The sequence below is a fragment of the Barbus barbus genome (assembly GCF_936440315.1).
Source record: "Barbus barbus genome assembly, chromosome: 12".
NCBI lineage: Eukaryota > Metazoa > Chordata > Actinopteri > Cypriniformes > Cyprinidae > Barbus > Barbus barbus.
Window position 1 is genome coordinate 32,099,123 of NC_136740.1, and position 27,955 is coordinate 32,127,077.

Consider the following 27,955-nt stretch of genomic DNA (forward strand, 5'->3'; position numbering starts at 1 on the left):
TTGTACTGCCATATTTTTACAGTTTGCTTTACTTTTTTTTTTAAAGATAATTTACAGAATAATTCTATATAATTCATACAGGAAAAGAAGAAAAAAGCATGATATACCACAGTATCACCATCTAATATCATCACTGTACCATAGTACCACCATGGTATACAGTGTTTTTGTACACAGTGGAGTATTAATTGAAACACTTTATGGGCTACTTGACTTAGTTACAGAAAATTTGACAATAATAATGAAAAACTGATGCATAAAAAAAACCCTCAATGGTCCAATAGGCTTCAGTTGCTTTATGCCAAATAAAAACATCTTATAAATTTATTAGATTTTAGAGTGAAACACACTTCACAACCATTTTTACTTCCATAATCTGACGTATTTGCATGGATTTCATCCATGTGGAATTGATTTGATGGTGAAAAGTGTTTCTATATGACAGGCGGATGAAAAATAAAACTCTCCTGCATCATTTTCCTTGGAATAATGCGCACTGATGAATTATGCAGAAACACGCTTTAAGAAAGCAAATAAGCTGAGTGTCGATTTCATGTTCACTTAAATCTGGCATGCAACTGCTGCGCTCATCTCGTTCTGTTCAGCATCTTTAACATGCAGCGGATTCACACGGATCTGCCCAAGCATTTGCATTTCCCTGCTGGATTCAGTGCCTTTGCAATCTAATGCACAACTTTTACTGTTATTGTAATTACGGCACAGAATGAGCTGCATAACGAATGCGATGGTCTGTTTTAAACGAAGCGTAGAATAGGTGGCATGAAATAAGACCATTTTTTTCTGCTCTGCATTTAAATGCATTGAGTTATTAAAAGAAGGATGTGTTGGTGTTGCAGCTGGTGGTTTAGTATGGAAAGGACGAGCCGTTCAAACTGATGGATCGAGCAGGACATCAAACTACTTCCTCCAGGCAGTGAAATCGCCGGATGTGATGTGAATTTCACTCAACCCATCATCAGTCCACACAGGGATAAAGCACAGCGATGTCTTTAAAAGTGGAAGCTTGTTTTTATTAGGACATGTTTTAATAGGAACACAGTATAAATACAAACGTCTAAGTCATTCACAGAAGCCAGAGTCATTTAAAAATATGCTGAGTTAGCAATCACAACTGAATCAAAAAGTGCAATAATTCACCGAAAAACTGAACTTAGCTGTCATTTATTCATCCTCGTGTCATTTCAAATGCAGAAGTCGTTTTTTTTTTTACATGGAATGCCAAGGAGAATTTTTGCATCTTCGTGCAAGTCTCACGTAAGACAAAAAATCCATAAAAGCATCATAACAGTAATCCATATAATGCATTTTATAAAGTAAAATAAAATGCATTATCTGAATGCATCATATGCATAATAACAGCAGTCCATATGATGCATGTGCTATATTTCTGAAATAAATGATGCTTTGTGTGAGAAACAGACTGAAATTAAATCACTAATCATCATCTCCGCCGCTGAAGCTCTAAAATCTGCATTTATTGCACCATGTTTTTGGCTCTTTGTAGATTATCAGAGAATAAAACTTAGGTCTCCTTCTCAAAGAAAGTATCATACGACTCAATACAAAGAGACTTAATAGAAATATAGCATGCACATCATATTGTCCTTCTTATCATTTTGAAAGTCCTGCTCAGTATGAACTGTTGTTGAGCAGAAAAGAGCGACAGGAGGGTGAATAAATCATGACAAAATTTACATTTTTGCACCAACTAGTTTCTCAAACTCTCTATAAGAAAACAAAGAAACAAATTAGTCGCATTCGAACAGCCATTTTAACCATTTCCATCTTCTAAAACATTCAAATGTGCACAAAAAAAGTATTTTTGTCTTGCTTTCCAGAACAAATATCTCCAACATTCATAAATCAAGACATTTACTAGAGATCTTATTTTCTGAAAAGTGCATCAAAATGTAGTGAGTTAATGCATAAAACTAGAAACATAGAAAAATCAGCTTGTTTCCCTTTTAAATGAAGTAGATTTCTCTCACCCCACAGAAGATATTTGTTCATGTTTTAAGCCTAAAATCACTTCAGGTTGATACATTTTTAACTTTATATCTTATGTCATTTTACTATCTTGATTTAAGAGCGTCCTAATATTTAGACTATTTAGATTTATATTGGAAATCAAGACAAAAATCCAGATGATGAAAATGATTCTTTAGCAGTCTGTTGTGTTTGAGTAATACAGAAAAGAGAAACTGTGTCAAAGAGAGAGATTTCTAATCAATGGAAGGACTGAGAAGGTTATCTCCATCTAACCTAAAGTGATCCGACGCATCTCAAAAGAGCAAAGCGTGTGGTGATGGGATCCAATCCGTAGCTTTTACTCGTTCTCGAACTTGCTGTACGGATGATCGGAGTCTGGGATGAGACCTGGGGAAAAAAGACGGCAGATATGAAATGTGTCACAATCACATGGGAATCAGAATTCATATCCACGTCTTGTTTTCTGTCAGCTGTAAACTACACTTTTTGTCTTGTTTTCTAGTATAAATATCTAAGAATTCTTGAATCAGGATGCATTTACTTGACAAGTAAAATGACTTAAGATATCATGTCTTGTTTTCTGAAAAAAGTATCCAAATTTTGTTAGTTTTTGCTTAAAACAAGCAAAAATATCTGCCAATGGGGTCAGAAAAATGTGACCCTGGACCACAAAACCAGTCATAAGGGTCAATTATTATTATTTTTTAATTAATATATCATCTGAAAGCTGAATAAATAAGCTTTATAGGACAATAGGATAGGATGATATTTGTCTGAGATACAACTATTTGAAAATCTGGAATCTGAGGGAGCAAAAAAATCTAAATATTGAGAAAATCTCCTTTAAAGTTGTTCAAATGAAGTTCTTAGAATATGGATGGAAATGAAACTGTAAGGTTTGCTGCATGTAAGTGCTACTAAAACTCATTTTGAGAAAACGGCCTTTAAAGATATGAAAGGCAATTGAAATCTACAGAGGCATTAATGAAATATCATAGAATCAACACTTGTTTGTGTATTTTAGGTGTTTTCTTTCACTAATCCAAAAGAAGACATATTATGAATGCAAAATATCCATAAATCAGAAAATACTGTTAACAGTTAAAAAACAAACATATTTTAAATTAAGGCGAATTATATATCAAGAAATCCTTCAATAAAAGCCTTCAGAATATAGAGGAATAAAACTAAGTTCTGGTGTTTGTAAGAGAAAAACTCTTTAAAGATATGGATTGTTATTGAAATTTACAGATGCAAACAGATAAAGTGTAAAATAAACTGATTTCTACACACTAGTCTGAAAGAAGAGATGGCATGGAAGTAAAATAACACGAAATCTCAAAATTGACCAAAACTGATTGTGTCTTGACAAAAAAGGTTAGCAGCTAATTGTCAGTTTCTAGTTTGGTGTTGGTTTTGAGCCCTGTTGCTATGACAGAATCTCACACAGGACGCCCTTCGGAGGGCAGACGTGTGTGTGTGTGTGTGTATATGTGTGTGTGTGTGTGTGTGTGTGTGTAGCAGGTCAGAGACGCCCGGTCCCTGATGTACGGACTGCTGAGAGAGCAGGAGAAACACAATGGAGGCCTCCATCCATCATGCTGTCACTCACACACACACACACACGCTTCACCACAGGACACACAAGCACACAGCAGAGCCAATGAGGACGCGGCCATGAAACCATCAGTCATAACAGAGCAGCATCACCACACGCTCAGACAATGACTTTTATGTTGTACTCAATAAGGAAAGTTTACAAAATGACATTTAGTTTGCAGCAGGATGTGGAAACTATGGAAGTTTGTTTCTGCCATAGGATAAAAAAAAAAAAAAAAAGCTGAAGTAAATGCAACTTTTTCTCACAATTCTGATTTTTGAACAGTTAAGGAAACATCAGAACTGCAAGATATAAATTCTGTCTTTTCTTGCAATTCTGACTTTTTTTGTCTGAATTCTGAGTTTACATCTCCAATTCTGTTTTCATTTCATGGAATAAAAAAAAAGTTTCTTTGTTTTTCGTTTTTTATTATTTTGTGGCAATAAAGCACTCAATGCAATAAACAAATGAATATTATTTAACCGTTTAAGAATTATTTATACATCAGTTATATTTGTTAAACAACCTGTAGCATACACGTATTTAAAGGGGTCCTATTATGCTTTTTCACTTTTTGAATTTTAGTCGGTGTGTATGTTTGGGCATAAAAAGATCTACAAAGTTACAAATCTCAAAGTCCACTCCAAAGGGAGATATTTCCTTTTTAAAAATCCCTTTTTAAGAACTACAACGAACGGCTCGTTTGGACTACAAAGTTGTTTTCTGGTGTTTGTGATATAGAAAAATAAACTGCTGCAAATACGAATACGAATAAAATCCAAAAACATAAATCTTCTACAAACTGCTTCATAAAATCCATGACTGGATCTTGTGTAAGAACTGGATGTGAGGGTCGCATGCATCCGTTCGTCAGCAGTGATTCTGCATTACTGATCACACTTGAACGAGAGCGGATGTGCAATGAAAACATGATGAAGCTCCAGCAGCCGGAGCGAGTGAGATGAGGAGAGTCTTGTCATCAGACAGAGGGATGAAGCTCTCGGAGAGGCTCTCTTCCTTTGATCTTCTCTTTACTTTCAACACGCTCTCACGCGAGAGCCACCGGCTCACGAGAATGTCAAACAGACGCACTGCAGCCGCAGACACTCCCACCAATGCATCTGCAGGCTGTGTGCTAGCACATAAGACAAAATAAAATAATAATAAAATTAATAATTTAATTAAATAAAAAGCCATACACATAAATACAAATTAAATAAAAAAATATATATATATATAATATAATAAAATAATCAAAATAGAAAATAAAAAGTAAAATAAACTAAATCAAATTAAATCAATTTCAATAATAAAATAAATCACATAACTAATAAAATATAAATAATAAAAATTAAAAAACTGAAAATAAAAAAAAATAAAAAAAACTTGCCCCTTTTAGACTTGCACTCTATTCATTTACTAACTGCTTTTTTTCTTAAAATAAATCTCTATTCAGTTTGTATTCTATCTATTTGTTTTCTTTTTATTTATTACACAATTAACAAAAAGCAAAAAAAGGCCTCTAACACTAGATTGCTCTATTCTATGTTTTCTTTTTATTTAGTATATAAAATAAAAAACCTTGCTACATGTACTGCGTTAAGCTATCCGAGACTTGTTATAGCTCTTGTATATCGTTGCTCTTTTGTTGATTGCATTGTCCTCATTTGTAAGTCACTGGATAAAAGCCTCTGCTAAATGACTAAATGTAAATGTAAAAATAATAGATAAATAATAAATAAAATGCATAAAAATAATTAAAATCCAATCAAACAATAAAATAAAAATAAACAATGGCAGTGTCTAAACAAAAAAGAAAGTTAGCAGCTAATTGGCCAAAGTCAATGAAATATAATAAAACAGAAATTTGTTTCCAAGTAGTTTCAAATTATTTAAGCAGTGTGTTGGAAGACGAATGCTCTCTTCAGGTCATTTTCATTGCTCTTCTGTGGCACGAAGCCACACTTCCTTCAGCTCGTCTCAAGGTCGTGTGGTTTTCTGTGGGTTTTTGCGCAGCAGCTGCGAGGGTTCGTCCTCCAGGCCTCCGCCGAGGCTCTGGTGACCCGCTCTCTCTTTCTCTGGCTTTCTCTCACGCGCCGCAGGAGCTGCGATCGCAGGCGCCGAGTGCATTTACATTTCACCTCATTCCTCCGCAGCGCAGGGACGCCAGCACATAAATTACAGCTCTTCTCCGCTCTCCACCAGCGCTAATTAGCACAGAGTTAATCAAGCATGAGTCAAGCGGCCCGTCTGACGCTTTCCCACCTATTAGAGCTGGAGGACACGCTTTATTAGGAAAAGCTCAGCCAAAAAGAAGAAATTCTGAAGCAATGCATTTCTCTCCTCGAATCCTCACGCAATTTTTGCATCTGTGCTTTAAAACATTATTTTCTTAAAACCAGATAAATGTTCAGCATTTTGAGTATTTGTGATTTAAGGGGGGGGGGGGGGAGTGGTGTGTGGCCAAGTATGGTGACCCATACTCTGAATTTGTGCTCTGCATTTAACCCATCCAAGTGTACACTCAGTAGTGAACACACACCCGGAGCAGTGGGCAGCCGATGCTGCGGCGCCTGGGGAGCAGTTGGGGGTTCGGTGCCTTGCTCAAGGGTCTCACCTCAGTCGGGGTATTGAGGGTGGAGAGAGTGTTGGTTATTCACTCCCCCCACCTACAATCCCTGCCGGACCTGAGACTCAAACCCACGACCTTCAGGTTACAAGTCCAACTCTCTATCCATTAGGCCACGACTGCTGCCAGAAATTCTTTTAATTCAGAAAATGATGGAAAATTTCACTAAATACAATCTTATGAAATATACACGGGGAGTTTTCTGCATTGCACAGATAATTGATCTTTAATAATGAACTGAAGGCCAGGTTGATGTCTGTGTGTATCTGTTGAAGGCTAATCAAAGTCTTAATTCATAAGCAAGGAGTAAAATAATTATGCTTTCAACAGAGTAAGGAGTACTAATATCCTACTGCTATCTAGTAAAGCAATCGTTAGCATTAGCAATCTCATAATTCTCTCAATTGCAAGTTTCATATCTCGCAATTTCAAGTTACTCAATTCTACGTTTACAACTTGCAATTCTCACTTTTTCGTACGGCTTTGTGCAATTCTGACTTTTTTCTTAGTTTTCTATCTCGCAATTCTGACTTTTTCCGTAGAGTTTTGCGTTTATATCTGACAAGTCAGACACTTTTCCTAGAGTTTTGCGTTTACATCTCGTAATTCTGACTTTTTCCTAGAGTTTTGCGTTTACATCTCGTAATTCTGACTTTTTCCGTAGAGTTTTGCGTTTACATCTCGTAATTCTGACTTTTTCCTAGAGTTTTGCGTTTACATCTCGTAATTCTGACTTTTTCCGTAGAGTTTTGCGTTTACATCTCGTAATTCTGACTTTTTTCTTAGTTTTGCGTTTACATCTCGTAATTCTGACTTTTTTCGTAGAGTTTTGCGTTTACATCTCGTAAATCTGACTTTTTCCGTAGAGTTTTGCGTTTACATCTCGTAAATCTGACTTTTTTCGTAGAGTTTTGCGTTTACATCTCGTAAATCTGACTTTTTTCGTAGAGTTTTGCGTTTACATCTCGTAAATCTGACTTTTTTCGTAGAGTTTTGCGTTTACATCTCGTAATTCTGACTTTTTTCTTAGTTTTGCGTTTACATCTCGTAATTCTGACTTTTTTCGTAGAGTTTTGCGTTTACATCTCGTAATTCTGACTTTTTTCGTAGAGTTTTGCGTTTACATCTCGTAATTCTGACTTTTTTCTTAGTTTTGCGTTTACATCTCGTAATTCTGACTTTTTCCGTAGAGTTTTGCGTTTACATCTCGTAATTCTGACTTTTTTCGTAGAGTTTTGCGTTTACATCTCGTAATTCTGACTTTTTTCGTAGAGTTTTGCGTTTACATCTCGTAAATCTGACTTTTTTCGTAGAGTTTTGCGTTTACATCTCGTAAATCTGACTTTTTTCGTAGAGTTTTGCGTTTACATCTCGTAATTCTGACTTTTTTCTTAGTTTTGCGTCTACATCTCGTAATTCTGACTTTTTTCTTAGTTTTGCGTTTACATCTCGTAATTGTGACTTTTTTCGTAGAGTTTTGCGTTTACATCTCGTAATTGTGACTTTTTTCTTAGTTTTGCGTTTACATCTCGTAATTCTGACTTTTTCCGTAGAGTTTTGCGTTTACATCTCGTAATTCTGACTTTTTTCGTAGAGTTTTGCGTTTACATCTCGTAATTCTGACTTTTTTCGTAGAGTTTTGCGTTCACATCTCGTAATTCTGACTTTTTTCTTAGTTTTGCGTTTACATCTCGTAATTCTGACTTTTTCCTAGAGTTTTGCGTTTACATCTCGTAATTCTGACTTTTTCCGTAGAGTTTTGCGTTTACATCTCGTAATTCTGACTTTTTCCGTAGAGTTTTGCGTTTACATCTCGTAAATCTGACTTTTTTCGTAGAGTTTTGCGTTTACATCTCGTAAATCTGACTTTTTTCGTAGAGTTTTGCGTTTACATCTCGTAAATCTGACTTTTTCGTAGAGTTTTGCGTTTACATCTCGTAATTCTGACTTTTTTCTTAGTTTTGCGTTTACATCTCGTAATTCTGACTTTTTTCTTAGTTTTGCGTTTACATCTCGTAATTCTGACTTTTTTCGTAGAGTTTTGCGTTTACATCTCGTAATTCTGACTTTTTTCTTAGTTTTGCGTTTACATCTCGTAATTCTGACTTTTTTCGTAGAGTTTTGCGTTTACATCTCGTAATTCTGACTTTTTTCTTAGTTTTGCGTTTACATCTCGTAATTCTGACTTTTTTCGTAGAGTTTTGCGTTTACATCTCGCAATTCTGACTTTTTTCGTAGAGTTTTGCGTTTACATCTCGCAATTCTGACTTTTTTCTCTGAATTCAAAACACTGGGGGGGAAAAGTCTGAATGGTGAGATAAAAAGTTATAATTACCTTTTTCATATTTCTATTCTGTGGTTGAAACAAGCTTCCATAAGCATTTCTACAACTACAACTCATTCATACTCTCCACTCGTCCTCTGCCGAGGCCACATCAGCATTGATCAAGCAGTGTTGGGATGCACAGGAGTCGATCAGAAAGCTGAGTGCTCCTGTATCGGACTGCGTTTGAAGCACGTTATCTGCTGAATACAGCATTACTGAGCCCAACACAATGAACCAGATCAATAAAGACCTGTTACAACAACTCCACATGATGTCCTGTAATCAGCCAAAATTTAACAACTGAAGATGTATTAGCTAATAAGATGTTGTTGCAGAATCAAGCACTTTGTAGTTGCACCAGTCTGAATCCCAACCATAATTATTGGTGCAATTATCTCCAGCTAATTCATCAACATCAGTGAGTGAACAAATACGGTACACAACGTCTGCTGACGTCTGATTTCTTTGTTTTTTAAAGAAATTAATACTTTTATTCATCAGTGACGCATTAAATTAATGCCAGTAAAGACATTTATAATGTTACAAAAGGTTTCTATTTCAAATAAATGCTGTTCTTTTGAACTTTCTATTCATCTGTGAATCCTGAAAAATAATTTGTATCACGGTTTCCACAAAAATATTGTGCAGCACAACTGTTTTCAACATTTGTAATAATAATAAATGTTTCTTGATCAGTAAATCAGTATATTAGAATTATTTCTGAAGGATCATGTGACACTGAAGACTGGAGTAATGATGCTGAAAATTCAGCTTTGATCACAGAAATAAATTACATTTTAGCAGATAGTCACACAGAAAACAGTCATTTTAAATTATAATAATATTTCACAATTTTTATTGTATTTTTGATCAAATAAATGCAGAGAAGAGAATTTTTTCACAAACATAAAAAAATTCTACTATATATATATATACTATATATAAATTCTAATATATATATATATATATATATATATATATATATATATATATATGTATATATATATATATAGAGAGAGAGAGAGAGATATATACATTTGACATTTTCATGACTCTACTGTTTTTGTAAAATGCAGAAAAGGGTCATAATGAGTAGCTGTGAGTGAACTCTTGTGAATATTAATGACAGAAGTGCAGGATTGACGTTACTCACCGTACTTCTTGCGGATTTCATCATGTTTCACCTTCCTCTCCCCCCTCCTGCAACAGATAGATACAGAAATGAGTGACGGCTTTTGACAGACTGGACTATGCAGATTTTTGAAACAAAATACAACATTTCTGTCTCCTTTGCATCATTTGAGCTGTATTTTTTGCGGAGACTTGGAAGAAATAATTTTATGCCATCAATAATTTGATGGCATAAAAATGATGTGCTTTTTGAGCACTGCAGTGCTGCTGACCGCAAGACCCTACAACGGACAGTGAACACTGCTGCAAAGATCATCGGTGCCCCTCTCCCCTCCATCCTGGACATTTTCCTTACACGATGCTCCAGCAAGGCCTCCAGCATCGTGAAAGACCCCACCCACCCCTCCCACAACCTCTTCCAGCTCCTACCATCAGGTAGAAGGTACCGGAGTATCAAAGCTCGCTCTGTCAGATTGCTCAACAGCATTTTTCCCCCAGGCTGTGAGAGCTCTTAACTCCAATCTCCCTGTCCCCCTCTGCCCCCCCACTCTCCCAACTCATTAATACAGTTGACAACTTCTCCCAAGTGCAATTCTGAGTGTGCTACACACAGGTGAGTGGGCTATACAAACCACCTGTAGTAACGCACTCATCCCACTATATGCACACTAGACACTTTCTATAAACACTCCCTGCTACAAAGACTCAATAAAAAAAATTTTTTACTTGAGCATTGCACTACAAATATTTTTGCACTATGCACTGCTTCCCACAAAATCTCTCTTTAAACTGCACAACAATTTAATGTACGAAACACAATTTTTATTTCTATCTTTTTGCACAATTTCATGTACTGTATATATGTAAAGTTCTTGTACAGTGTCAGTTTGTGTATGTCTAGGCAACTAGGTATAGTAGTTATAGTATATGTATAGTCAGATGCTCTGTTTTATTTTCTCTTTTCTCTTATACTTGCATTGTTGTATGTTTATCTTATGTGTAACTAGTATGTAGCACCATGGTCCTGCGAGACACGACATTTCGTTCCACTATATGACCACAGAATGACAATAAAGCTCAATTTGAAACTAGTTAAATTAGACTGATATCAACATGGACAGGTTAGGCCACAATGATCAAAATAATACAATAATTGATTGATTGTTCATAAAAAAAATAGTTCTGAAAGTGATTCCAACGATACCGTTTCTCTGTGCCTTTTATTGTTATAGTTGTGGTGTGGACTCTGCTATTCTTTAATAATGAGAACGAATATCTTTATCGCTATCTTTATAGTTATCGTCCTTGGTGTGAACGGGCCTTTAGAATTTTGCGTTTACATCTCACAATTCTGACTTTTTTTCAAAGTTTTGCTTTTTATATTTCGCAATTGTGAATTTTTGCTCAGAATTCTACTGCATTTTGCCCAATATAAATCCTGAGTCCTGTAAAACTAGTACAAGAAGAGCAAATTAAACTCATAACCTGGATTCAATTTCCGTGACCAAAACTACTGAGCTGAAAACTGGCCAAGTCCTGAAGAGCAGCACATGGGCGGCAGTGGATGATTCACAGTGAGTTCATGTCTTTGTTTAATGCCGTCCATTCCTTCCCAAGCCTCGTCGTAAATACGAGCAGCAGTGTTTTATGTGCGTACGAACGGCGCTGAACGACACCAATCGCTCCCAGTACATCATTCATCCTCTCTACAGCACACAATAAAGATGGGCCGAGCCTCCAGACGAACCGCGGCCGCTTCATACCGTATAAATCAGCCGGAGCTTTATGAGCAGCTGATCTGTGAACAATCACTGGAGCTGTTAGCCATCTGTTGCTGCTTCCACAATCCTGAGCAAAGCAGCACAACAATGACTCCACCGGCTAGTGTTTATCACGCGTGTATCTGTTACAGATCAGATTTCTGCATTCAACTGGAACGCTAAACACCTAGATTAACAACAAACACTAAAAACACTACTGTCTTTATTAAAAGGCAAAAGTAACGCTCCCGTTCACAAGTTTTTGAAATAAGCCTCTTCTGCTCACCAAGGCTGCTTTTATTTAAATCAAAAATACTATAAAAACTGTGAAATATTATTGTGATTTTAAATATCTGTTTTCTATGTGAATATGTGTTAAAATATAATTTATTTCTGTGATCTGCAGCTGTATTTCCAGCATCATTACTCCAGTCTTCAGTGTCACATGATCTTCAGAAATCATAATAATATACTGATTTACTGATCAACAAACATTTCTGATTATTATCAATGTTGAACACAGTTGTGCTGAGGAATATATTTGTGGAAACAGTGATATTTTATTTTTCAGGATTCACAGATGAATAGAAAGTTAAAAAAGAACAGCATTAGAAATAGAAATCTTATTATAAATGTCTATAACTGTAAAATCAATTTAATAAATCCTTGAGGAATAAAAATATATATATTTTTTAATTAAATTAAATTTTACTGACCACAAACTTTTAAAATGGTGTATATTTAAGTTGCATTTAAAGGTACAATTCAAACAATCAACATATGACATTTTTGAGTGCAAGGAATATTAAAAGAGAAAAATGTGTTTTTAATAAGTGGTGTGGCTTTACTTCGTTACTGTACATTTTTCAAGTATCTGTACTTTACTGGAGTAGTTTTATTTTGAGTAACTTTTACTTTACTACAATTCCAAAGCATAAGATCGTACTTTTTACTTCACTACATTTCATAAAACATATCGTTACTCCTTATAATACATCCCGTGCTCCGAGAAGCAGAAGCGGTGTCTGATTCACAAACAAACTGATTCTTTTCAATGAACCTGTTAAATCGGTTCGCAAATCGCAACAAATGATTCATTCACGAATTGGAATGATCCGATTGCAGCTGTTCGAGTCGACAACTCACTGATTCAAATGAACCGTTTAGAGCGAGTCTCCAGTGAACTGAACTCACTGATTCAAACGAACCGTTTAGAGCGAGTCTCCAGTGAACTGAACTCACTGATTCAAACGAACCGTTTAGAGCGAGTCTCCAGTGAGCTGACCTCACTGATTCAAACGAACCGTTTAGAGCGAGTCTCCAGTGAACTGAACTCACTGATTCAAACGAACCGCTTAGAGCGAGTCTCCAGTGAACTGAACTCACCGATTCAAATGAACCGCTTAGAGCGAGTCTCCAGTGAACTGACCTCACTGATTCAAACGAACCGTTTAGAGCGAGTCTCCAGTGAACTGAACTCACTGATTCAAACGAACCGTTTAGAGCGAGTCTCCAGTGAACTGAACTCACCGATTCAAATGAACGGCTTAGAGCGAGTCTCCAGTGAACTGAACTCACTGATTCAAATGAACCGCTTAGAGCGAGCCTCCAGTGAACTGAACTCACTGATTCAAACGAACCGTTTAGAGCGAGTCTCCAGTGAACTGACCTCACTGATTCAAACGAACCGTTTAGAGCGAGTCTCCAGTGAACTGAACTCACTGATTCAAACGAACCGCTTAGAGCGAGTCTCCAGTGAACTGACCTCACTGATTCAAACGAACCGTTTAGAGCGAGTCTCCAGTGAACTGAACTCACCGATTCAAATGAACCGCTTAGAGCGAGTCTCCAGTGAACTGACCTCACTGATTCAAACGAACCGTTTAGAGCGAGTCTCCAGTGAACTGAACTCACTGATTCAAACGAACCGTTTAGAGCGAGTCTCCAGTGAACTGAACTCACTGATTCAAACGAACCGTTTAGAGCGAGTCTCCAGTGAACTGAACTCACTGATTCAAATGAACCGCTTAGAGCGAGTCTCCAGTGAACTGAACTCACCGATTCAAATGAACCGCTTAGAGCGAGTCTCCAGTGAACTGAACTCACTGATTCAAATGAACCGCTTAGAGCGAGCCTCCAGTGAACTGAACTCACTGATTCAAACGAACCGTTTAGAGCGAGTCTCCAGTGAACTGAACTCACCGATTCAAATGAACCGTTTAGAGCGAGTCTCCAGTGAACTGAACTCACTGATTCAAACGAACCGCTTAGAGCGAGTCTCCAGTGAACTGAACTCACCGATTCAAATGAACCGCTTAGAGCGAGTCTCCAGTGAACTGAACTCACTGATTCAAATGAACCGCTTAGAGCGAGTCTCCAGTGAACTGAACTCACTGATTCAAATGAACCGTTTAGAGCGAGTCTCCAGTGAACTGAACTCACTGATTCAAACGAACCGCTTAGAGCGAGCCTCCAGTGAACTGAACTCACTGATTCAAATGAACCGCTTAGAGCGAGTCTCCAGTGAACTGAACTCACTGATTCAAATGAACCGTTTAGAGCGAGTCTCCAGTGAACTGAACCGTTCTGAAAAACAACAAGCTTTAAAACACTTTTTTCTTACTGGTGAAAATGATATGGTCAGATCCGTTTTCTCTCAGGTACATCACAGAGTAAGCTTCATAGTGAACATCACTAAATCACTCTCGTCAACGTAATCCATATCAACAACAAAATACATATCTTGACTCCATATAGTGGTTATTTTGGGAAAATCCCAGGTATTTTGAGCAGTAGGATTATAAAAGTATGTGCTAATATAAAATTAAATTAAGCAGTCTATACAAAATTGCAAAATAAATCTATCCATCAGTACTTTTTTTTACTTAAGTACATAAAAATTGAGTACTTTTGTACTTTCACTCGAGTAAAATTGAAAAAACAGTACTTTTACTGGAGTAATATTTTATAATCCGTATCTGTATTTTTACTCAAGTACTTGATTTGTGTACTTCATCCACCACTGATTAACTGAGAAAATAATGTGTTTTTAATATTAATAATATTAACCGATGCAACTTCAGATTGTAAAAATGTATGAGATAGTGTTGGATTTAACTAAGTTTAATAAATATTTATCATTGTTAGCTCATGTTAACTTTAACTAAACTTAAAATATATAAAAACTCATTCAAAATATTAATAAAGATGGCAAAAACACACAAAAATGACAAACAAATAATAATATTAACAGATATTTTGCTTTTGAATTTAATAAAGTATTAGTAAATTATCTAAGATTAATAAATGTTAAAATAAAGTATATCTAATTATTAGTTCATGTTAACTAATGTTTACCTTACTGTAAAGTGTTACGAAATTATAGAATTAACCACTGCTAACCAACCCTTTCTATCAATCTTTCAATGCTTCTTAAACAAAAAAATATCTATTTGCTACATATTTTCTCCATATATTTTCAAGCACATCAGAAAGGGACGTGCCATAACGACTCCCAGAATGCACTGTGCTGCTGTGAGCAATAATTATTCAACACGATACGCCCTAAAGAAACACATCAGGCTGTTCCCTGTTGTGACGGATGAAAATACTGAACAAAAACACATGTGTTCATCAGATGCATCGCACACGAGACCCTGCAGAGATTTCTGATCTTGGTTACTCTGAGCTCTGGAGTTTAAAGGAGATTCCTGCTCCGCCTCGAGTGTGTGACACAGAAGTGACCTTGTTAGTGCAGCACAGCTGCTGAAAGCCCTACAGACATATTTACACGCAACACACGCAATCAACAAAGCCCCGAGACACACACACACACACACACACAAACACACACACTCATTACGTGACCGAATCCACTTCAGATCAACAGGTGCTTGAAATAAACCTTCAACTGTGACATGACGGGATTGAATGCGGCCAAACCTCACTTTGAAAAACTGACTGCATGCATTTTGCAGTATTTAAGGAATAGTTCACCCAAAAATTAATATCTGCAGTTCATCTGCGATTAGGATGAGTGTGTTTCTTCATCAGGTTTATAGAAATGTGTCTCTGCATCAGTGTCTCAGCAATGGATGCTCTGCAGTGAATGGGTGCCGTCAGAATGAGAGTCCAAACAGCTGATAAAAACATCTCAATAATCCACACCACTCCAGTCCATCACTTAACATCTGGAGAAAACAAAAGCTGAAACACATCCAGCATTAAGATGTTTATAATCCATAATAACGCTTCCTCCAGTGAAAAAGCCCCTCTCCTGTTGTCTCTCACATCAAAATCCAGCCACATATTTGTTTAGATCTGTTTTGTCTTGTAAACGCTGCTTGATCTGCAGATTTCTCTCCTGATTCAGACCAGAACACTTTTATACTGGAGGAAGTGTTATTATGGACTCGTATTTGAGTTAAAAACATCTTAATCCTGGATTTGCTACAGCTTTTGTCTGCTCCAGATGTTAACTGATGGACTGGAGTGGTGTGGATTATTGTGATGTTTTTATCAGCTGTTTGGACTCTCATTCTGACGGCACCCATTCACTGCAGAGCATCCATTGCTGAGACACTGATGCAGAGACACATTTATACAAACCTGATGAAGAAACAAGGGCACTTTCATTTTTGTATGAACTATTCCTTTAAGATTCACTATTAAATTGACTAAAAAAACTAATCTACAATGTGGAAGAAACTGGTTTCAGCATGTTTTAACTCTCAGTCATGACTCGTGAGATTTACGCACCGTTCATCTGCTCGCTGTCTGATCTCCTCTCTTCTCCGGGCAAGCTGCTCATCATCACGGTCAAAACTGCAAATATAGAAGTAAAAGTTAATTCAGAATAATACTGAAGACTATTAACAATAACACAGGCTTGAGTGAATTACAGCATATTCATGTCATGTCATAATTACTGCAATTACACACAAAATTTTATCAGCGCATTAATGAAAACCCTTCATATGACGACAACAACCTGGCAGCTATTTATCAAAGAAAACATAGAGCTGAGTTAATGTTGTGACTGATTATTTTACATTAGCACTAGAAAAATCCTTTCTGAGTCCGAGAACATGAACAAGCAGCAGAAACTGATAACTGTGTCCCTGCAGCACAAAAGCAGTCATCAGTAACACAGGTATATCTGTAGCAATAGCCAACAATACATTGTATGGATCAAAATTATACATTTCTCTTTTATGCCAAAAATCATTAGGATATTAAGATCATGTTCCATGAAGATATTTAGGGAATTTTCTACCGTAAATTTATCAAAACTTCATTTTTGATTAGTAATATGCATTGCTAAGAACTTCATTTGAACAACTTTAAAGGTGATTTTCTCAATATTTAGATTTTTTTGCTCCCTCAGATTCCAGATTTTCTAATAGTTGTATCTCAGCCAAATATAGTCCTATCATAACAAACCATACATCAATGGAAAGATTATTTACTCAGCTTTCAGATGATGTATAAGTCTCAATTTCACAAAATTTACCCTAATGACTGGTTTTGTGCTTTACATGATCACTGAAACTGAAAGACAGAAACTCCAGCCACATGAATTCCCCTTCAATCATAAAAGACAAATACAACAGAGGCTAATTTACTCAGAATGAGAACGAAGAGTGAAACTATGATCTGTAGTCTGGCCATAAAACAAGAACAAAGTATCAACAACAACAATATCACAGAACAAAGGATCATCACATGAAGCTGAATAAGCATTAATGAGGGATCGAGGAAGCGCTTCTGCTGCTGCAAGTAAAGCACGTCTGCGTTTCATCATGAGACGAGTGATTGACACGCAGCCGCTGAGCCGATGCAAGACTTGACAAATCAAATCATCTCTGATTGACACGCAGACGTGCCCTTTACAACCCATCCCATACAAAACCAGCTGGTTAAAAATAATCTCTTTGGTTAAAATAATTACATCACAAACAGCAGAATTTCATATTAAATATCAGCATCTGCAGCAGACTCATATTTTTGCTCTGTTTGAGTCTCTGAATAAAACTGAGCTGTTTTTACTTCATATTCTCACGGGGGTTTTTATATTACAAATAAAGGTTGAGTAAAGTGTTCCATTTTTTAAAAACAGACTTTTCTTACAATGATTTCATATGTCAGGCATTATAGGATTCAATAAACCGATCAGTTTCGCAAAATGAGATCTGTCAGGCATTACAGGGTTAATCTTTTATCATATTTTAAAAATATATATACACACACACACACATATATATAGTACATTCACACATACATATACTTATATATATGTGTGTGTGCGTGCACCTGAATATATATATATATATATATAAATTTGGACTGTTTTTGAGCAATCATGAGTTACAAATTTACAAAGGAAGTTTATTAAAATTAATTCATTCCAATGGAGTTAATACTGGTAATTCTCAGATTACATGCTGTTAAAAATTTAATACAATTATATATTCAGAAGTATTGCAGAAAAATGTGTATTTTGCATCATAGATTTTTTTTTGGAGTAGTTTGTAAGAATTTTTCAATTGTTTGATTAAGAAAAAAGGGGTAAATGCAGTAAAAACATGGTACCATTTCAAAGTTTGAATTTTTTCACATTTAATGATTAATGAGAAGTTGCTGATCAGACACAACATGTCTTTACTTGAAAAATATATTATGACTGCTTTAAAAAAAAGAAAAATTATTCGGGTATAAACGGATGCAGAATGCAAAAACTGTATAGATTTTGAATGCATTATGAAGGGGGGTATGCATTTTTTTTTTAAATAGGTTTTTCTTATAATGATTTCATATGTCAGGCTTTACAGGGTTCAATAAACTATTCAGTTTAACAAAACAAGGGGGTTAATCTTTGATCACAGAGCTCATCGCGACTCTGAGGTGGAAGTGAAACCTGTGAGTGTGACTATTTAAAGAAAAGAGGCAGTGAAGCTGATATGAAGGACTGTATATGGTGTCCTGTGTGAATGTGGTAAAGATCTGACCTGGACGAGCGTCTGCGTTTACAGCAGCAGTAGCAGTAGCAGCAGCAGACGGTGATGGCCAGCAGCAGAGTCCCACACACCACGGCCATCGCGATGATCAGAGCCTCGAAGTTCACTGAAACAACACACAACAACAACATCACATCACTGAAGAGCAGGGCCTGTATTCACAAAACATCTGCAAGCTAAAAGCAGCTCATAGCTCGCCCATTTAGGAGAAAATCTTAAAAATAATGGGCGTGTCGGTCCATTAGTATTTTAGCACTAAAACTAGCTCCTGAATCTGTGAAAGGTTAGGAGCAGTGAAGAGGAGTCCTGAGTCACAAACTATCCTAAAATAGCTGTTTCTGGCAATCTGCCTCGGAACATAAACATCTTTTGACGATAATGTGCTTTTAAAAAGGTATTACCTTGGTTTTGGAGGTTATCCCTATTCTAAATTTTCCTTTGATTATATCCTTTTCATTCTAATTCGGTTTTATTTTATATTTTACTGTATTTTATGCACATCACTTTTGTCAGTGTAAGCTGAATTTAAATATGCTTTATAAATATAATTGACTTACTTCATTAACCAGCTGGGCAAGAAGTAACAGCTGTTCTTGCATCCAGCTTGGTTTTCTTTTACTATCAGCCGTGATTATTCTACTCTGTAAATTAATATATATTTATATGCATATTCACTAATTGTTTACGAGAAGCATACCTGTAAGAGGCTGACAATTATCTGAACATATGACACTTGCATTTTATAATCTTCATTTGAATGTGGCAACATTTTTATTTTTAAACCTTTATTTGATCGCGCTCTACAATATTTCCATGAATAAAAATCGGACAGAGACTATCAGCCAATCACTGTGTGCATAGTTAATAAGCATGCTGACATCATCCATAGCAACGAGGTAAACCCCGCCCCCTTACTCACTTCAAGTTTGTCTCAGCAGCTTTGTGAACAGGTTTTAAGAGAAAACTCTTTTACTGCTGTTTAGGAGAACTCTTAGTGGTGAGATCAAATGTTTTGTGAATACAGGCCCAGGGATGCTTGATGAAATAGAGCAGTGTGCTGGTCACTTCTGACACCTGCTGGAGGTTTACTGATAGTGCAGGTGACCTAACACTGTTCTCATCATTGAGGAGTTCTGCAATTGTTTTTATTATCATGTGAGTGTGCAATATAACTGCATTATCTAGAGTTTTACCTTTATAACGCATTTAGGTCTGTTTTGAGATGCATAAAAAAAATTACTAAAAATGCATCGTTTTTAGAAAGAGAACAAAACTTTGCAAATGTTTTAAGACCCACAAAATACACATCGTTCTGATTGTTTACAATTATTTTTTAAGAGATATAACCAGGTATGTGTGTGTAACCGGGTATGTATGGAGGACCATTAAGTGTCAAAAATACTTTCTGTAAAATTATCTATGAAGTTATATCAGTGTCCAAAAAAAAAATTGGAAAGATATATGTAGCCTTTTCTTCACATATCACACACTTTTGGGACTGAATTTTGCTGATGAACATGAATCTGAATCATTACAGCATAAAAAAACCTGATAATTTTTTCATCTGAAAGTGAACGTTTATGGAGGTGAAATTTATTTTGTTACAAAACTTAATATTTATGTTGTTTTGAGTTGTTTTGTTATAAATTTGGACTGTTTTTGAGCAATCATGAGAATACAATGAATTTCATTCAGATCCATTCATTCCAGTGAGTTAATACTGGAAATCCTCAGATTATATGCTCTTTAAAATTTAATACAATTATATATTGAAATAAAATTTCACATCAGTGTTGCAGAAAAAATATGTATTTTGCATCATAGTTTTTCATTTTTTTCTTTTTGAAGGCGGGGGTAGTTTATGAATAATTTGAAATTTCAAAAGAATTTTTCAATTATTTAATTAACAAATAAAAGGGTAAGTGCGGTAAAAACATGGTAATATTCAAGAGTTAGATTTTTTTTCACAATCAATGATTAATGAGAAGCTGCTGATCAGATACAATGCCTTTACTTGAAAAATATTAAGTTATGACTGTTTTAAAAAACATGATTCTTTGGGTATAATCATACCCAGAATGAAAAAACTGTATATAGATTTTGAATGCATTATGAAGTTTAAAGAAGCAGTTCATCAAAAATAGAATAAGATTTTTTGCATTATGCTAAAATAATGTCACAATGCAAAAAAAACTTAACTAGAAACAATTTTCACTCAGAAATTGCTAGTGAATTTTGCAATTAATTACAAAGAAAGTAACACATTGAAATAAACAAGGAACTTTGAAGCAGAAAAACTGAAATTAAGTTTTGAAATATGAGCTGTTCTCAACCACTATAGTTTCACTTATAGGTAAGTGGTTTGTAAACCTGAAACTGACTTTAAGAGCCACCACACAACATTCAGAGAAACACTCAAGGCTTTCACTGTAGAAGTGAGAAACTTCATATACAGCCAGCTGTTCATTAACAGGGACTTTAGCCGGTCTGATTAGGTTTATTCTGTGATAAAGACTGGCTGATGTACATTAATTAATACTAGATTAAAAGCTTAAACTAAAGGAAAATTACAAATGTTGCCTTGGAAACTAACTCAAATAAATTTAAGCTGAAGTACTACAATTAAAAACTGAAAATATACTAAAACTGAAACAAAAATAAACAAACTTTAAAAAAAATAATAATAAAAAAAATTACTAAAACATTTTCTGGAAATTTAACTGAAATAAAAACTGAACATATAAAATAGAAGATGATTCAAAATATTCATAAACACTATAAGAGTATATAAATAACACTAGGTTTCTCAGCGGAGCGCTCAGTTATACTGTCTTCTGGCCGATGGTCACCATTCATTAATATTTAGCCACTAAATCCCACGAACAGCCAATCAGAATCAAGTATTCTATAAGTAAGTGAATGTAATGTTCTCAGGACTGTTAACGGGACCTGATAAATAACTTCTATTCATTCTCCTGTCATTGAAAGGAAGCTGAACGGGGGACTTCCAGCCTTGAATGCAAATCTCACTTCATGAATGTGAAAGTATTACTTCCATCGGCTCAACAGCAGCTGTACATTACAGATCCGCATGCATGTTTAACCGGTTCTGTGTATCTTTTAAAGGTATTTAAAGGGTCATATGATGTGATTTCAAGTTTTCCTTTCTCTTTGGAGTGTTACAAGCTGATTGTGCATAGATAAGATCCCTGAAGTTGCAATGACTAAAGTCTCAAAACCAAAGAGATGTTCTTTATAAAAGTTAAGACTCGTCCACATCTTCCTAAAACGGTTCATTCAAACACACCCCACATGTCTACGTCACGATGTGGAAATATTTGCATAACTCTGCTCAAATGTTTACGCAAAGAAAGGCGGCGTAACTATTATTCTGGCTGTAGTGTTGTTGCTGCCGCCGGCGTCATGTCCTGGAGACGCTGTGTTTCGTTGTGAAAGAGAAACTACTTTGTTTGTAGTTTTTTGTAGTCTCGTCGCGCCGGCATCACAGTACGGTGAGGGGCGCAACATTTCCATCTCACGCTTGAGGTATTCGGCCAATCACAACGCACTGGATAGCTGGCCAATCAGAGCATGCCTCGTTCTCAGAATGATGAGCTTTGTAAATATCAACACGTTTCAGAAAGAAGGAGCATAGAGGAGCAACAATAATGTACAGTATGTGGAAAATAAACATTGCATTACACCAAATAATGCTCTTTTTAGCAACGTCATATGACCCCTTTAAGACATGAACGTGAACTCACCCCAGCAAACACCCCAGCGCGCCTGAGAGAGTTTACACACTGACGCCGGAGGAATCACATACGACACCGGATAATCCATGCAGCTGCTGTTCGTCAGGCACCACAAACACTGTCAGAGAACAACAACTCTAGTATTAATCATGTTCATGACATCCTCCGGGATATTACACAAATATTTAGTAGCAGTAGTAATTACATAATACAACATATGTTGTTATTATTATTAACAATGTTAATGACATTCTCCAGGATGCTAAAAATATTTATTATTATTATTATTTACATGCTCTAGGATGTTACATTCATTCATAAAAACATTCATTCATTTTTTTTGTTCTTTTTTTATTGATATTCTCCAGGAAGTGAGATAATTATAGTAGTACACCAGCAGCACAAACATCATTATCAATGCATTCTGTGCATTTTCATTTGATTCTGTCACTAAAGCATTCATCTTATTTGATCAAACGGCATAAATTACATTTCATAAGATCCTTAAAATATATAAAAAATAAAGTGCAATAATAATGAAGTTATAATTAATCAAACTGGATCATCTGAGCAGATTTCTGACAGTCTGATATACACTTTTATATGAAAACTTCCCTAAATTACAATATTCGTTTTCCAAAAAGTTCAGATGGTAATGCAGATAAGGAACTAATAAAAACGAATAAATGAGCATCATGTGATCTTACCGAGACATTGGCGAGGCACGTCTCACAGGAAGTCATTGTTTTGCATGCTGGGGCGAGAAAGAAGAATAAAAACTTACAGATCAGACAAATCACTAACATAAAACATAAAACAAAGAGCTGAATTTGGCCAAAGATTTAGATGATAAAGTCAAACATAACTTTAATGCTTAATTTAGTGCTGCCATAAATATATCACGTCACATACTGGATTAATGGATAACAGAGTAATAAACTGACTGATAAAAAGCCCTTCAAAGATATTAATATATATATCATTGACTTCAACAAAATAGGGACATTTCACTTGTTTGCAAAAGTCCTTTCAATGTTTTATATCATTGACTAACACTACTGACATTAAACTTAGAGACAGTTTTATATTAAACATCCAATAAATTATTAAAATATTATAATACGTAAATATTAATAATAAGAATATACATATACTATAATAATAATAATTTATGACAACTGACTACCATGTGTTCATATATTAACATATTTATATTACAAGCATTTTCAAGCTGCAACATAGATGTGATTAAACAGGTAAAATCATACGTTTGCGAACAGATGGAAGAGCTGTAGATGTGATTAAACGGGTAAAATCATACGTTTGCGAACAGATGGAAGAGCTGTAGATGTGATTAAACAGGTAAAATCATACGTTTGTGAAGAGATGGAAGAGCTGTAGATGTGATTAAACAGGTAAAATCATACGTTTGCGAACAGATGGAAGAGCTGTAGATGTGATTAAACAGGTAAAATCATACGTTTGTGAACAGATGGAAGAGCTGTAGATGTGATTAAACAGGTAAAATCATACGTTTGCGAACAGATGGAAGAGCTGTAGATGTGATTAAACAGGTAAAATCATACGTTTGAGAACAGATGGAAGAGCTGTAGATGTGATTAAACAGGTAAAATCATACGTTTGTGAACAGATGGAAGAGCTGTAGATGTGATTAAACAGGTAAAATCATACGTTTGTGAACAGATGGAAGAGCTGTAGATGTGATTAAACAGGTAAAATCATACGTTTGTGAACAGATGGAAGAGCTGTAGATGTGATTAAACAGGTAAAATCATACGTTTGTGAACAGATGGAAGAGCTGTAGATGTGATTAAACAGGTAAAATCATACGTTTGTGAACAGATGGAAGAGCTGTAGATGTGATTAAACAGGTAAAATCATACGTTTGAGAACAGATGGAAGAGCTGTAGATGTGATTAAACAGGTAAAATCATACGTTTGTGAACAGATGGAAGAGCTGTAGATGTGATTAAACAGGTAAAATCATACGTTTGTGAACAGATGGAAGAGCTGTAGATGTGATTAATCATACGTTTGCGAACAGATGGAAGAGCTGTAGATGTGATTAAACGGGTAAAATCATACGTTTGCGAACAGATGGAAGAGCTGTACATGTGATTAAACAGGTAAAATCATACGTTTGTGAACAGATGGAAGAGCTGTAGATGTGATTAAACAGGTAAAATCATACGTTTGTGAACAGATGGAAGAGCTGTAGATGTGATTAAACAGGTAAAATCATACGTTTGTGAACAGATGGAAGAGCTGTAGATGTGATTAATCATACGTTTGCGAACAGATGGAAGAGCTGTAGATGTGATTAAACGGGTAAAATCATACGTTTCTGAACAGATGGAAGAGCTGTAGATGTGATTAAACAGGTAAAATCATACGTTTGAGAACAGATGGAAGAGCTGTAGATGTGATTAAACAGGTAAAATCATACGTTTGTGAACAGATGGAAGAGCTGTAGATGTGATTAAACAGGTAAAATCATACGTTTGTGAACAGATGGAAGAGCTGTAGATGTGATTAAACGGGTAAAATCATACGTTTGTGAACAGATGGAAGAGCTGTAGATGTGATTAATCATACGTTTGTGAACAGATGGAAGAGCTGTAGATGTGATTAATCATACGTTTGTGAACAGATGGAAGGGCTGTAGATGTGATTAAACAGGTAAAATCATACGTTTGTGAACAGCTGGAAGAGCTGTAGATGTGATTAAACAGGTAAAATCATACGTTTGTGAAGAGCTGTAGATGTGATTAAACAGGTAAAATCATATGTTTGTGAACAGATGGAAGAGCTGTAGATGTGATTAAACAGGTAAAATCATACGTTTGTGAAGAGCTGTAGATGTGATTAAACAGGTAAAATCATATGTTTGTGAACAGATGGAAGAGCTGTAGATGTGATTAAACAGGTAAAATCATACGTTTGAGAACAGATGGAAGAGCTGTAGATGTGATTAAACGGGTAAAATCATACGTTTGAGAACAGGTGGAAGAGCTGTAGATGTGATTAAACAGGTAAAATCATACGTTTGAGAACAGATGGAAGAGCTGTAGATGTGATTAAACAGGTAAAATCATACGTTTGAGAACAGGTGGAAGAGCTGTAGATGTGATTAAACAGGTAAAATCATACGTTTGAGAACAGATGGAAGAGCTGTAGATGTGATTAAACGGGTAAAATCATACGTTTGTGAAGAGCTGTAGATGTGATTAAACAGGTAAAATCATACGTTTGCGAACAGATGGAAGAGCTGTAGATGTGATTAAACAGGTAAAATCATACGTTTGCGAACAGATGGAAGAGCTGTAGATGTGATTAAACGGGTAAAATCATACGTTTGTGAACAGATGGAAGAGCTGTAGATGTGATTAAACAGGTAAAATCATACGTTTGTGAACAGATGGAAGAGCTGTAGATGTGATTAAACAGGTAAAATCATATGTTTGTGAACAGGTGGAAGAGCTGTAGATGTGATTAAACAGGTAAAATCATACGTTTGAGAACAGATGGAAGAGCTGTAGATGTGATTAATCATACGTTTGTGAACAGATGGAAGAGCTGTAGATGTGATTAAACAGGTAAAATCATATGTTTGTGAACAGGTGGAAGAGCTGTAGATGTGATTAAACAGGTAAAATCATACGTTTGTGAAGAGCTGTAGATGTGATTAAACAGGTAAAATCATACGTTTGTGAACAGATGGAAGAGCTGTAGATGTGATTAAACAGGTAAAATCATACGTTTGTGAAGAGCTGTAGATGTGATTAAACGGGTAAAATCATACGTTTGTGAACAGATGGAAGAGCTGTAGATGTGATTAAACAGGTAAAATCATACGTTTGTGAACAGCTGGAAGAGCTGTAGATGTGATTAAACAGGTAAAATCATACGTTTGCGAACAGATGGAAGAGCTGTAGATGTGATTAAACGGGTAAAATCATACGTTTGCGAACAGATGGAAGAGCTGTACATGTGATTAAACAGGTAAAATCATACGTTTGTGAACAGATGGAAGAGCTGTAGATGTGATTAATCATACGTTTGCGAACAGCTGGAAGAGCTGTAGATGTGATTAAACAGGTAAAATCATACGTTTGTGAACAGATGGAAGAGCTGTAGATGTGATTAAACAGGTAAAATCATACGTTTGCGAACAGCTGGAAGAGCTGTAGATGTGATTAAACGGGTAAAATCATACGTTTGTGAACAGATGGAAGAGCTGTAGATGTGATTAAACAGGTAAAATCATACGTTTGTGAACAGGTGGAAGAGCTGTAGATGTGATTAAACAGGTAAAATCATACGTTTGCGAACAGGTGGAAGAGCTGTAGTTGTGATTGTTGTTGTTGTTGTTGTTGTTGTTGGAGTTCCCTCAGAAACACAGAATGCGACACGCATCAGCAGAAAGACCAACATCGACGCAAACACTCGCGATTTATCCATATCGGAGAGGATTTGAAGGTCTGTATCGCAGACGAATGTTGACTTTCTATTTGAGCTCTGAAATCTTCCTTTCAACGACAAACAAAACTCAAAAACTCTCCTCAACACGAAGCTAAAACCATCAAGCGATCGACACCGGAAACACAGCGACACAGCTGACTCACTGACGCTTTCAAAATAAAAGTCCTCTAAGAACTCCATAAACAAAAGTGTAATCATCGTATTATTAATTATCATAAAAGTACAAGCACCAAACTATGGAAGCCCATTTCCGCCACGTAAGAAAAATATTCTTTAACAAATCAAAATTATGAGATGAAATGTTGAATTTATAACATGAAAAGTCGGAACTGTGAGATGAAAAATAGAAATTATAACATCAAGGTCATAATTATAAAGTAAAAAGTCGAAATTATGACATTAAAGACGAAATTATAACATGAAAAGTCATAACTATGAGGTAAAAAAGTCGGAATAATGAGATGAAAAATTTAAATTATGACATGAAAGGTCAATATTATGAGATAAAGGGCCAATTTGTATTACATTATTTTATTTAAAAAATATATTCTCATAATTATGACTTTTTAATTCATAAATTAGACTTTTTATCTAATCATTTCGACTTTCTAAACCATAATTCCGATGTTTTATCTCATAAATCTAACTTTTGATCTTTTATGAATTAGTGTGTAAGTCATAATTTCAATTTGGTATATCAATTCGTCGTTTCTAGTCATAATTATGACTTATCAAAGCATGATTTTTTTTCTTACATGATGGAAAAGGGCTTCTAAACAGACCCAAGTTTCCCAAGCCTTTCGTTTTACATGCTTTCTTATTTCTTTAAAGGATGTCTAAGCTAAAATGGCACAACTTAAATCTAATATATTTAATATGTCTAATGTAGAGCTGATTTCTCATCACAGCCTGTAAAACACTTACATTAGTTGATTAAATTAGGCTAATTGTAATAAAAACCGCTACACCTTATGTTATTCATATATGTAATGAGATCAGTTCTCATGTATTACTATCAATTTTAAACTAAGACACCTTTTAGATTTATCAAATTTAAATGGGATAATTAGATTTTGTTATTGTAAAAGTCACAACACATTGTTATAATTTATAATTGTCATTTAATTTTCTAAAGATGTTGTTCCACTTATCATCAGTTGTTAGCAGTTGACTGATAGTATTGTCAGTTCTCCGTATGCAGTAGTCTGCACACACATATGCTGAA

General features: G+C 35.4%; 1 protein-coding gene across 3 annotated transcripts; it reads right to left on the reverse strand.

Moving 5' to 3' along the window:
• Positions 1–42: 42 nt before the first annotated feature.
• LOC306877513 (pituitary tumor-transforming gene 1 protein-interacting protein-like) lies at positions 43–26,882 on the reverse strand. 3 transcript variants are annotated; one of them, XM_079429298.1, is made up of 8 exons: positions 26,571–26,871; positions 23,602–23,675; positions 22,935–22,981; positions 22,237–22,345; positions 18,464–18,578; positions 16,215–16,280; positions 9,719–9,765; positions 1,012–2,397 (listed from the first exon to the last, which is right to left on the reverse strand). In XM_079429298.1, the coding sequence occupies exons 3-8, from the start codon at positions 22,968–22,970 to the stop codon at positions 2,348–2,350; spliced, it is 423 nt and encodes a 140-aa protein (XP_079285424.1). In that variant the 5' UTR covers positions 22,971–22,981; positions 23,602–23,675; positions 26,571–26,871; the 3' UTR covers positions 1,012–2,347. The 3 variants fall into 3 exon arrangements, with proteins under 3 accessions (XP_079285423.1, XP_079285424.1, XP_079285425.1); XM_079429297.1 differs by lacking the exon at positions 23,602–23,675 and having other exon boundaries at positions 43–2,397; positions 26,571–26,882; XM_079429299.1 differs by lacking the exon at positions 26,571–26,871 and having other exon boundaries at positions 23,496–23,675.
• Positions 26,883–27,955: the final 1,073 nt, after the last annotated feature.